Genomic DNA, 13,574 nt, shown 5'->3' with positions numbered 1-13,574 from the left:
ATAGAACTGCAAGAAGAAATAGATGAAGCCATTGTCATAGTTGGAAACTTCAACATCCCTCTCTCAGAAATGGACAGATCCATTGGCAGAAAATGAGTAAGGATGTAGTTGAACTCAACACCTTCAATCAGCTGGGTACAACGGACATCTGTAGGCTGGCCAACAGCAGCAGAATACACATTTTTCTCAAGCTCTCACATAACATTCACCAAGACAGATCACATTTTGAGTCATAAAACACACCTTAGCAAATTTGAAAGAATAGATTCATATAACATCTGCTCTCAGACCACAATGAAATTAAACTAGAAATCAGTAACAGAAAGGCAACTGGAAAAGCCCAAAATACATGGAAATTAAACAATGCGCTTTGAATGACATATGGGTCAAAGAAGAAATTTTAAAATAGTTTGAATTCAGATGTTAACTAGCTTTATTGTGGTGATCATTTCACAATATATACAAATAACAGATCATTATGCCATACACCTGAAGCTAATATAATGCTGTATGTCCATTATACCTCAATTAAAAAAGTATTTTGAGCTAAATTAAAATGAAAACATAAGATCAAAATTTTGAAGATGCAGTAAAAACTGAAAATAGTGCTTAGAGGGGTATTTATAGTATTGAGTGAATATAATAGGAAAGAAGAAAGCTCTAAAATCAATAGTCTAAGTTTCTACCTTAGGAAGCTAGGAAAAGAAGAAAAATAATAATTAGAGCAAAAAGCAATAAAATTGAAAACAGGAAATTATAAGAGAAAAATCAAACCAACCAAAAGCTGGTTCTTTGAAATGATAGATAAAATTGGTAAGTCTCTAGCCAGGCTAAATAAAGAAAAAAGAGAAAGGACACAAATCGCTAACATCAGAAATAACAGAAGACATCACTACCGATCCCATGGAAACTAAACGGATAATAAAGGAATACTGTGAACAACTCTATGCCTAGAAATTTGATAACCTAGATGAAATGAACCAATTTATTGAAAGACATAGCTCCAAAATTCACACAAAAAGAAGTAGACAATCTGAATAGGCCTATGTCTATAAAGAAATTGAATCAATAATTAATAACCTTACAAAAACTAGAAAGCAGCAGGCCCAGATGGGTTCACTGGTGAATTCTACCAAGTGTTTAAGGAAGAAATTATACATAATCTATTTCAGAGGATAGAAGCAGAGGGAACGCTTTCTAAGTCATTCTATGAGGCCAGCATTACCCTAAAAGCAAAAGAAGACAGAGACATAAGAAAAGAAATTACAGACCAATATATCTAATGAACATATAGGCAAAACTCTTCAACAAAATGTTAGCATATCACATTCAAAAATATATAATAAGAATTGAACACCACAACCAAGTGGGATTTATCCCAGGTATGCAAGGCTGGTTTATCATTCAAAAATAAATTAATGTAATCTGTCATATCAGCAGAATAAAAAGGAAAAATTACATGAGCACATCAATAAATGCAGAAAAGCATTTGATAAAATCCAACCTCTATTCATGATTTTTTAAAAAATCAGTAAAATAGAACAAGAGAACTTTCTCAACGTGATAAAGACTACCTACAAAAAAACCTACAGCTAACATCAGACTTAGTGGTGACAAACTCAAAGCCTTCCCACTAACATCAGATATAAGGCAAATATGTCCCTCTCACCACTCCTTTTCAACATCATATTGGAAGTTCTTGCTAATATTATTGGATAAGAAAAGGAATTAAAAGGTATACAGATTGGGAAGGAAGACATAAAATTGTCTTTCATCACAGGTGACATAATAATCATCTATATACAAAAATCCAAAAGAATTGACAAGAACGAACAAACAAACCCTCCTGGAACTAATAAGCAAATTATAGCAAGCAGCATTTCTTAGAGAATTTGCTAGAAATGTACATTCTTGGGCCCACCCATTCCTACTGAATCTGAAACCCTGGGGGTGAGACTCGACAATCTGTTTTAACGAACCCTCCAAGTGGCTATCATGTATCCTCAAGGTTCAAGGTCAAGAACCGCTGATGTAAGCTTTTCTCACGGTTCTTAATATTTCAACCCGGGTACCTTTCCTATTCTGACTTTATAGGGTCAGTGCTTATGCTCATGTCTACAAAATTAGGTGTCTTCAATCTCGTTTTAAGCAAAATTGTGAAGTGGGTGAAATTTGTCTTTGACATCCTATCACCTCTTTGTTGGCCCATTTTCTTGTCTAATTTTCATCTGTCAGGTCCCTCTTTACCTCTTCATTGGCTGAAACTCAAGGGATTTCTTCTTTAGGGTAGATTAGAGGCCCCTGCAGAATAAGATCTAAAAATACAATAACTCTAATTATAAAATTTAGGACATGGCAGGCTAAATGGGGAGGAATGTGGGGATGGCATTGACAGTGACCTTCCCAGGGCCCACAAGTTGCACCCAATGAACAGATGCCCATTCCCCTGACCTTAGTCAGAGGAGGAGGAGCCCCTTCCCTTTGCTGTCTGGTTCCCAAAAAGGGGGCTGATTCAGTTTCAGAAGATCTAGAAATGCCTTTGGCACGGGCACCCTGGCTGGATGCTTCTTACATCTCCTCCAAGCCTTGCCTGTGCCCTTTCTCCTAATTGCACCTGTTCATTTTGTCATCCACATGGTACTTTGCAGCTATTAGTTTTCCCAATGAAACAATGCAAAGCTTTGATGAGCATTCAGAGATCAGTTGGGCTTCCTAAGGGAGCCAGCTCTTTCCTGAGGGGATTACATGGAGATAAGTCATATTTAGCTGGTATCTGCTTGTCCCTAGGCTTGCTTTAAACTGATTACTAACATTCACTCTCCTGTTCTCTCCCTTAGGACCACAGAACAAGGTGGTCCACCAATCTACCTGTCCAAGAACCCCATTTGCCTACGTGATAACTGATAGAGTTCAAACAAAATGCACAGCCTTGACTCTTACCCAAACTGTCCCTTTCCTCTCTGCACACATGTGCTCATAGGCAGATGTACACCCACAAAGCTCACTAATGCTCTCTCAGCGCTGCTAGTGTGTGATGGACAAACTCAGCAAAAACCCTCAATTATTGGCCGTTACTGGAAATCCCTACGTTTGGCTTTTTCTTTCACAATGTTTTGAACTGCCTGGGTGAGCTAAACTCTCCCTTTGGAGTTATCAGAACTCAGCAGGTTCAGTCAATTTGCTCCTAAATAGGAGGCTGTCTGGTTGAGGGCACTCATGAAACTTTCCAGAAGTAAGAAGCAGGTTGGTCAGAATATTTCAAAGGTGGAATAAAAATCATTTGAAATATGGACGAATGAGGTTAAAAATGAACGTGGTTTAGAGTCTGCAAATTAGGCCCGGAGTTCCAGGGAGCTGGAAGAAGTGCACAGCTGAACCCTCAGATTTGTCTACATAAGCAAAGTGAAAGGGAGAGATGAAGCAGATATCTAGGTATTCAGCCATTCTTTGCTCCAATCTTCAACCCTGTTATTGAGTGAAAGGCCATTTGGGGGTAGAGACTAATTAATAAAATTGGCCATCTTCGCTAATCGGACCTGCCAGAAAATTGCTCTATTAGCAACAGGCTAAATATTATTTCTAGAGCTAATGATAGTGTGTTCATCTTGGGATAACTACAAAGATATTGTTAATGTTACCTCTGCGCAGCAATTTTAACTAAAGAAGTCAGGCGATCCCAAATTACGGTTCCCACAGCAACTATAATTCAGTCGACTCTGCAAGGCTTTTCATAGATAAGGACAATACCTCTATATTATTGTTGCTGGGAGAAGTGCAGCTTTTTTATTTACATCCAAGTTCTGGAAAGTTCTATACTGTAATCTTCTTTTTAGAAATGAGGTTGACAAAAGTCCTTCTGAACCACTGAAAAGACACGTTTTGATAAACATTCATGTAGCTCAGAGCTTCACAGTTATAGGGTCATAATGGCCTCCAGGACAGGAAAATTTGAAAATCCTCTATTCCTCCCTAAGGAATATGATCCCAGCAATATAACCCCAGCAGTCAGGCTACCAGGACAAAGAAAAGAGGAGTTGGTGTACTCCAAAGTGGAAAATACACCCTCATTTAAAAATTCATGAGACTTAATCAGTTATACTGGTGATGATTGAATTTGTAATTTTAAATGAATGGTCTACTAATCTTGGTTGGATTTCAAGCATTTTTTTTTTCAGTAGAAAAAACTCATTGAGAAATAATGAGAAAAGTTAGAAACAAGATTAAGTAAATATTTTAGAAAATTTGTCAGATACCAAAATGTGATAATGAAGTGGATTGACAAAAACTAATAATTTCCCAGTTAACACATTTACCCTTCCAGCCCAGAAAATTGTCTGGTGTTGACACTGGGGTGAGATTAACCTAATCCTATTGCTGCTATCCTTGAAAATGTATTAAGCTGGTTCTTACCTATTTATCAAAGAAGTAAGTCATTATCCAAGATGACAGAGATAGAAACTGCCCCCAAACAGATGCGAAGCTAACAGGAGGAGATTAAGAATGAAGTCAATAAGTACGTGTAAAATAATATAAATTTATGACCAAATAAAGCTAAATCAGAATTCCCCCTCGCGCCCCACAAATGCGGGCAGGGGGGAGTTTAAAAAAAATTCACCAAGGGTTGGCCGGTTGTCTTAGTGGTCAGAGCGTAGGCTCATAACACCAAGGTCGCCCACATGGGTCAGTGAACTGCGCCCTCCACAACTAGATTGTAAACAACGACTTGACTTGGAGCTGATGGGTCCCAGAAAAATACACTGTTCCCCAATAAAAAAAAAATTTTACCAATAGTAACCAAAGAAAAAAGCTATAATCTAAACCAATATATTTCAGGAACTGAGCAGCTTCTGGTTCCTAATTCTGCCTCTATTTCCCATCCCCTTAAAGACATATGAAACACAAGAGTTGAAAAATATAAGAAAATTTCCCATAAATGAATAAAGGACCAAATCTATTCCAGGAAATATAATATAGAATGCATAAAACCTAAACATGTCTTAGTTAAGCTATTAAACTTCAAGGACAAAGATATAATTCTTCAGATGTCAAACCAGAAAAAGTCAATTTCCTACAAGGGAGGAAAAAATCAAACTGGCTTCAGCTTTCTCCTCTGCTGCTTTTAGTGCCATGCTATCTGAAAATGGAGGAAGAGAGAGACCCAAGGATGTTATATCCAGCCAAGATGTTAAAATATAAAGATGACGGGGAGACCTGCTTAGATCTGAAAAACTAAAGCAACCTTAAGACTTTTTTTGAAGAAAATACTTGATAATGAGAGTTCCGCCAATAAAAACGTATCAAAATAACTCAAAAATGAAGTTATGGTAAAATGACTGGTGAGAACCACTAGGTATGTTTAAACTAATCCTAAACAACTATGAGAATTAATATTACAGATAGAATATGAATACTACCAGTTGGGCAAAATAAAAATAATAACTAAAAAATATGGAAGATAGGGGAACAGAGATAGAAAGAAGTGAAAAAATACTGAGGTATGTATCTTTCCCAATTGATTCCCAATCAGTATTTTCTAAAATTATATCATGTACTTTAAAATATTAACACATAATTTTCCAGCCTCTTAATATTTTATATATTTTTTTACCTTAGAACTATCATTCAGGACATACTTACAGTGCAGAAACTTTCATTTGAAGTTTATCATTTTTTTCTCTTTCATCTCTACTATTCAATCACAATTAAAATTTATACTTTTTATTTTTAAAAATAGCATCTAGGGTAGGGTCTCATTTTACAAAAATCTCTGCAGATAGGTCTTAAAAGGTAGCTGCAATGATGTTCATCTAATATTAATGATGATTATTTCTAGGTTTTGAGGCATTTTTAAAAACTTTAATCTTTGTAATCTTCAGCATTTCAAAGCTTATTCTAAATCATTATACTTTGTGTTATGAAAACAACTGTGCAAATTTTCTAAAACTTAGGGAAAAATGATTAATTGTGGGTGATGTGAATATTTGGAATTATTTTCTTCTTTGTACTCCTCTGTAACTTTTTAAATTTAAAAAAATTAAAAGATTACTTTTTAAGAGTGGATAGAGGGTAAGGATCAGAGACCATGTGTTTGAAGATATTCCCACCCACACAACTCCTTTAGGGGGAGTTGAGTCCAAGTAGCACTGAATTTTCTTCCAGACCCATCTTAATGAAGGGTTGTAGAAGCTAGATGTAGAAGCCACTAGCTTTCAGTGAGCATATCTGTAGGGGGATGGCTTAAGGGTCAATTTTCTTTTCACCAGAAGGCATGGAACAGATTTGGGCACACTATGAAAGAGGACAGGAGATCTCCTTTGAAAACAATTGCACTTTGGGGCTCAAACATTTTTTAACAGCTGTGTTGAGAGATAATTCACACAACATTCACTCTTCTAAAATGTACAGTTCAGTGGTTTTCAATATATTCGCCAAGTTGTGAAACCATCACCACTGTCTAACTCCAGAACATTTTCATTACCCCCAAAAGAAACCCCATTCTCATTAGCAGTCACTCCCTGTCCCTTCCTCCCACCAGCCCCTGGCAACCACCAATCTACTTTCTGTCTTTGTAGATTTGCTTATTCTGATTATTTCATGTAAATGGAATCATACAAATACGGTCTTTCGTGACTGACTTCATTCACTCAACAGAATGCTTTTAATGTTCACCCATGTTGTAATATGCATCAGTACTTGATTTATTTTATTAATACCAAATAGTATTCCATTGTTTGGATATATCACATTTTGTGTATTTATTCATCAGTTGATGGACATTCTGGTTGTTTCCACATTGGCAATTATGAATAATGCTGCTATGAACATTTATTTACAAGTTTTTGTGTGGACGTATGTTTTCATTTTTCTTGGGTATATACCTAGGGATGGAATTGCTGAATCATAGGGTAACTCTGTTTAGGAGCTCAAACATTTAAACTCCTCTCTTCCTTTTTGTTCCTAGGCAGAAATGGTGCATAGCGCTTTCCAGGCCCAGCGAGCTTTCCTTCTGATGGCCTCTCAGTACCAACAACCCCAGGAGGTAAGAGTGTTGCCTAGGACATAGTGCTGCCTAGGAAATGGGCACTATAAAATAAAAACAAGGAAGCAACAGAACCAGTTATTGTGAGAGACACCCCAAAAATGAGATTCACATGTAGCTTCTGTCTCTAATCCAGATCCCGATATGTAACATTTTTTTCTGTTTTCATAATCTTGTTGTGGTCAAATTCATACTATAACAATTGACATCACCAGTTTAAAAGGTCAATATTTATGTCATCTCTATCCTATTATTTTCACAAGTCTCACAATTGTTTTATAATCAAGAAGTGTTTACTGCTAAATTTTAGTTCATGCTTTGTGCTGCTTTGTTTTCAAAAAGTGTTCACATCTATTGTCATCTATATTGTCTATGTATGAATTTGATTATCTTCTGTTTCATACGTAGCATAGATAGGCTAAATCAGTGTGTAACGAATGAAATTATTCGTTAAAAAGTAGACGTATTACCAGCATACCTTGTTAAATAAGAAAAAGTAAGAATTGTTCTTCCAACTAAATATCTGCATCTGAATTTCAGTAACAACCACATAAATATAGAAAATAATTTAATATTCATTTATAAAAAATAGCTTAAATTTAAAAGCTCATTTTGAATTCTAAAACAAACTCTTGAAGTTGAAAAAGTTGAGCTGAGAATCCTGGGAAACTAAGACTTTGACTTTCAGGGGATGAAGCTCAGCTCCATAAAGGGCCAAGACCTGAGACCTAGACCCACCCTGGAACAGTGGTTCCTAGCCCTGCCTGTGCAGTGGAATTACCCAGGAAATATTTTTAAATACTAGTGTCTAGCTCACAGTCCAAGAGGTTCTGGTTTAATTGGTCTAAGGAGTGGGGTTGTCCTTGAGAGTTTGGAGGCTTATCAGGTGATTCTAACTCGTCATCAGAGCTGCCATCCACCACCTGGATGGAAATTCCTTGTGGAAAATGAGGTGTTAGCACACAGCCTAGCCAGGGGTCATTGTAGGGATCAAAATATTCTAGGATACTCTGTGGATTCATTTCTTCTTTGGCTTTCTCAGTCCCTGATTTTTTTTTTTTTTTTTTCCCTTTGCAAAAGAAAAGAGTGAAACTAGGAAATCACAATGTGATGCATTCTAGAGACAGCCTTAGCCTGGCTTTTTGGTGATTAAAGTGAGGTGACTTCAATGCATCATTAAGAGTCTCAGATGGAGGGAAGAACCATGAGTTTCTTGGCTGGCACCCCACTCAATCCTTTCTTTAAGCACAAAACAAAAGACCTCTCTATTGGCTTTGCAGGCCTTACACATAACTGTCACTCATTATGTACTGGGTGAAGAAGTGAATGAGTGAACAAACAAACATGAATGAATGCACTGGGACCATGGCATCTCAACTCCAAATGAGCCATGGTCAGGGATAATGTATGACTTAGCTTATGGCTATACGGATTCTTGGGTGTAACATCTGTAGTTCCACCTTCTTACTCTGCTGCCTTCTTTTTTTTTTTTTTTAATTTATTTTTAATTTATTGGGGTGACAATTGTTAGTAAAATTACATAGATTTCAGGTGTGCAATTCTGTATCACATCATCCATAAATCACATTGTGTGTTCACTACCCAGAGTCAGCTCCCCTTCCATCACCATACATTTGATCCCCCTCACCCTCATCCCCCACCCCCCAACCCCTTTACCTTCTGGTAACCACCAAATTACGTTCCCCAGATTAATTTTCAAGCCCGTGGCCATCCTATGGTCACCGAGCTGCCTTCTTAATAAAAGGGAGAGAACTGGATCTGTTCCAGGGGACTTGTAGCCAGGAAGGGCATGTGCTGGCAATGTTCCCTGTAGCATTTAGTATGTGCTCTGAGTGTAATAAGCCCCAGCAGGACCAGGTAGGCAAAATGCAAAGCAGTGTTTGGATACCCACCTCCTTTTTGTCACCTCGATCTTTACCCGGATGACTCTCCTAGTAGTTCCATTCAGTGGAAAAGCAGACTTGCGAGGTCATCACCAGGGGTGAGAACAGTCCACAGCCAGGCCTTGATTTTCCCCATGTACGTTCTAGAAGATATATCATAAAGAAGATTGCCATAAAGCAGGTCAGTGTCTCATAGGAACAATGTTGTAATTGTCCATGTCAACCTCCCTTCCTTCTTTCAGGAGACTATTAACACCTATAATTTCTCAGCTCTCATTGTCATATGTCAGTGGTTCCCAGACTTGAGTGTGTATGAGAGTCACATGCAGGGTTGTTAAGACATAGATTGTTGGACCCCACTTACAGAGCTTGCGATTCAATAACTCCTGGTTGAGGCCTAAGAACCTGCATTTCTGAAAGGTTCTTATATAATGGTCCAGGCACCACACTTTGAGAACCTGTGTTGTATGGATGGCTCTCACTGTTATGTCTCTAGCTCAAATTTGTTTCAGGTGCTTCTGAATTTCATTTTCAGCTGCCCCTAGAGTACTGCTTCTCAAACTCTAGTCTTCTTTTGAATCACCTAGAGATCTTGTTAAACTGCAGGGTCTCACTCAGTGGGTCTAGGGTGGAGCTCGAGAGTGTGTAGTTCTAATGAGCTCCCAGACGCTGCTGCTGCTAGTGGTCGGTTGCTGTGCTTTAAGCTGCAAGAACTTAGAAGTCACCACCTGAAATCCCCACAAGCGCAAAATCCCTCAGAAGTCAAATATCAAACTCCTGTTCTTTTCTCCTAACATTTCCATATCAAAGCAAGCTGTGTTATGCTGCTGTAAAAAACATCTCCAAAATCTTAGTGACTGACAATAGCAGAGGTTGTTTTGTTGCTCACACTACATGCCTAAACAAGGTGACTTACTTTCTAGTGGAGGAGTTATTGAATTATTTCTCATATAATTATTTACTTATATACATATAGTTATAATTGGGCTCCAAGATAAAATGGTAGAGAATGAATCTTTAATAGGAGTTTTAAGCATTGGGAAGGGAAGATACTTTAATCCAGGAGGACCTCCGAGGGGGTGCCCCCAATCTTGCTGATGAAGGTGACCACTAATGCTGCAGAAGCATGAGGCAAGGCCAAACTAACATTAGTGGTCAGTTGTGGCCTGAAGATGGTGTAAGCAGCAAGATGCCCAAAACTGAGCGTGAGCACCCTGGCCAGCAGGAAGCTGGCCACCTCCTAGAGCACAGGAGAGTGCTCATAAAATACTGGAATCCACAATGATACAAGCTCACCATTAATCATTGGACAGGTATTTATCAAGTGCTTACTGTGATCCAGGCACTGTAAAAACAAACACTTATGAGATGGAGCAGGGCATATATCAAATATTAGGTGGGAGGAGCCCTTAGGAATCATCTCTTGCTGCACTCTGAATTTAAAGATGAGGCAGAAGCGGTTCAGAGATTGGGTAACTGGTTTACTCACTATTTCCAAAGCTGATGAATTGGCCCAGGATAACTCTGATCCCCAGAAATCTGAGCCAACACACTTCACCACTGCACAGCTGTCTCCAGTGCTCTACAATGTTGCTTTAAGCCAGAGTGCCAACTTTCCAAGAGATTCAATTTAGTAAAGGGTGACTATCAAAGAATAAAAGTATTTTATATTTATCAATTACGAGCGAGGTAGACCAATAGTGCTACTGAAATTCAGGGAAGTGGAGATCTTGTAGATAAAGATATCAGGAAAGGCATCGTGGAGGAATAAAATGACAATACTAAAGCAAAAATACAGCTACTGTCAATGTAATGTTGGTATTACAGTAATATTAATAAAGTGGTGGATTTATTTAGCACCAATTAAAAAAACACAAATCCTGGGTTAAATACGTTTAGGGAAATACCATACCTTGTTCAGTAAAGAAACATGTTAAACCTTATTAAAATCAGGTCTTCCAAAACTTATTTGACCACGGAGGCTTTTTGTAGAGTGACATCTATTCACATTCCACAGAAGGCTGGTGCACCACTTTGGAAAATGCAGACCTGCACATTTCTTTTAAGTTGCTTTAACTGTTTGATTATCGTTGCTTTATTCTAACAATTAGAGGGGATTCTATGGTCGGCTGAAGTCTCAGATGGGTCCCAAGATTCCTACCACCTAATGCTTAATCCCCACCCCTGGAGTGGAGATAGGACCTGCGAATTTATAGGCTATCACTCCTTTGAGTAGGTTATGACAGGGTAATGGGACAGCCACTCCAGTGGCTGTGTTGTGTTGTATAAGACTGTCATGGCGGCTGGAGAGAGATTCTTCCACAGGCTTTGAAGACATGAGCTACCACATCATGAGTAGGCAGCCTCTAGAAGCTGAGAGGGACCTCCTGCCAACAGCCAGCAATAAAACATGGATCTCAGTTCTACAACTACAAGTAACTGAATTCTGTCAACAACTACATGAGCCCTCAGGGGAACCCAACCTCCAGATGGGAATATGACCCGCCGACACCTTGTTTTCAGCCCCAGTGAAAACCTGAGTAGAAATCATACAGAAATTGTGAGATGATAGACGGATATTGTTCTAAGCCACTAGGTTTGTGGTAATTTGTTATGCAGCAATAGAAAACTAATACAAATTGACTTGATTCCCTTCTCCTTACCAGACTCCAAAACAATTGTTATTATTTTTTTAATTAAAGTTTATTGTGGTGACAATTGTTAGTAAAGTTATAGAGGTTTCTGTAATATGTCATCTAGATATCACATTGTGTGTTCACCACCCAGAGTCAGTTCTCCTTCCATCACCATATATTTGATTCCTTTTACCCTCATCTACCACCACCCTACACCCTTACCTTCTGGTAACCACTAAACTATTGTCTGTGTCTACGAGTTTTTGTTTCTTCATTTGTTTGTCTTGTTCCTTTGTTGTTTTCAGTTTTATGAGTGAAAACCACATATGAGTGAATCCATATGGTTCTCGACTTTTTCTGTGTGACGTATTTCGCTTAGCATAATAATCTCAAGATCCATCCATGTTGTTGCAAATGGTACTATTTCATCTTTTCTTATGGCAGAATTCCATTGTGTATATATACTGTATCTTCTTTATCCAATCATCTATTGAAGGACACTTTTGTTGTTTCCATGTCTTGGCCACCATAAATAAAGCTACAGTGTTACATCGGAGCATATATATATATATATCTTTACGGATAACGTTTTCAGATTTTGGGGGTTTCAGCAGAGGGATTGCTGGGTCATATGGTAATTCTATTCTTCATTATTTGAGGAACCTCCACACTGTCTTTCATTGTGGCTGCACCAGTCTGCATTCCCACCAACAGTGTATGAGGGTTACTTTTCCTCCACAGCCTCTCTAACACTTGTTATTATTTGTCTTGTTGATGATAGCCATTCTGACTGGGGTGAGGTGATATCTCATTGTGGTTTTTATTTGCGTTTCTCTGATGATTAGTGATGTTGAGCATTTTTTCATATGTCTATTGGCCATTTGTCCTCCTTGGAGGAATGTCTCTTCAGGTCCTCTGCCCATTTTTAAATTGCATCGTTTATTTTTTTATTGTTGAATTGTATGAGTTCCTTATATATTTTGGATATTAGCCCCTTATTGGAGGCATTGTTTGCAAAAACTTTCTTCCATTCGCTTGGCTGCCTCTTTATTTTGTCAATGGTTTTTAAAGCTAAAATAAAAATAATTGTTATTTTTAATAAGGTCATGAGCCACAGACCAAAATATGAAGTTGCTCCGCCATTTGCTTTCTTTTCCATGTCTTCTCAGAGTTCCTCCATCCTCACCCTTCCATCTATCCTGTGAGAAGCAGGGTAAGAGGTTCATCTATAGGCCTGATTGACAACGATAACATCCAATTTCAAATTTCCTTTCTCATTTTGGACTAAGAAACATGCTTCTTGTATTCTCTAATATAATAGAAAAATATACATTTTATTTCACCACCCCATTTCACAAAACAACAGTTCTCCTTACCAAGTGTACCACATTCTGATATTTTTCTTCTAGTTGATTCTATTATTTTGTTCTTTTGCTCTTTTTTTAAAACTGATCATGACCCACTGAATGGATTTCATACTAATGGATCATGACACCTTACACTTCAAAAGCACCTCTCTTATGGATTTATTACAGTGCTCACGACATAAAAAAGTTGTAAAACACGTGCAGAATATCTGATGCTTTTCTTCTTACCTCTTGTTGTAATTTATAAAAATGATCTTTGGGCAAAATAATGGCCTATTCCTTTCAGTATTGTCCAGGAATTTTAGTGACAATTGATCAAGCTGATCTCTTCCCAGTTGATGGGAGGATTCTCAGGTGGAAAATGGCCAATAAGCCCCCATTCTATAAGTACAGAAAGGTTCAAGGGGCCCTAGCACATTCAACTATTCATTTACTTTTACAACAGGTAGGTATAGGGAGAATATGTTATTTCTAATTTGCAAGGACAAAAAATGAAATTCAGTGACACATTAATGACCTGACTATGGGATCTAGACCTGGGCCTGTTCACCATCCAAAGTCCTTTACATAGACACTATATATAGTAAGAGCCACACATCACAGTCATTTATGGGATTTATACGTCAAA

At 37.9% G+C, this 13,574-nt stretch overlaps 1 protein-coding gene across 1 annotated transcript in view; it reads left to right on the top strand.

The window, feature by feature from the left end:
* Positions 1–13,574, top strand: part of CAP2 (cyclase associated actin cytoskeleton regulatory protein 2) — a 144,992-nt gene that overhangs the window by 45,600 nt on the left and 85,818 nt on the right. Inside the window, exon 4 of the mRNA XM_033115558.1 lies at positions 6,962–7,039. Coding sequence (XP_032971449.1) covers positions 6,962–7,039 — 78 coding nt within the window. The remainder of the gene's footprint in view (positions 1–6,961; positions 7,040–13,574) is intronic.

Source organism: Rhinolophus ferrumequinum, chromosome 9, assembly GCF_004115265.2.
Source record: "Rhinolophus ferrumequinum isolate MPI-CBG mRhiFer1 chromosome 9, mRhiFer1_v1.p, whole genome shotgun sequence".
In the NCBI taxonomy this organism is placed as follows: domain Eukaryota; kingdom Metazoa; phylum Chordata; class Mammalia; order Chiroptera; family Rhinolophidae; genus Rhinolophus; species Rhinolophus ferrumequinum.
The sequence above is the reverse complement of the archived record's forward strand: the minus strand, read 5'-3'. Positions and strand labels throughout refer to the sequence as shown.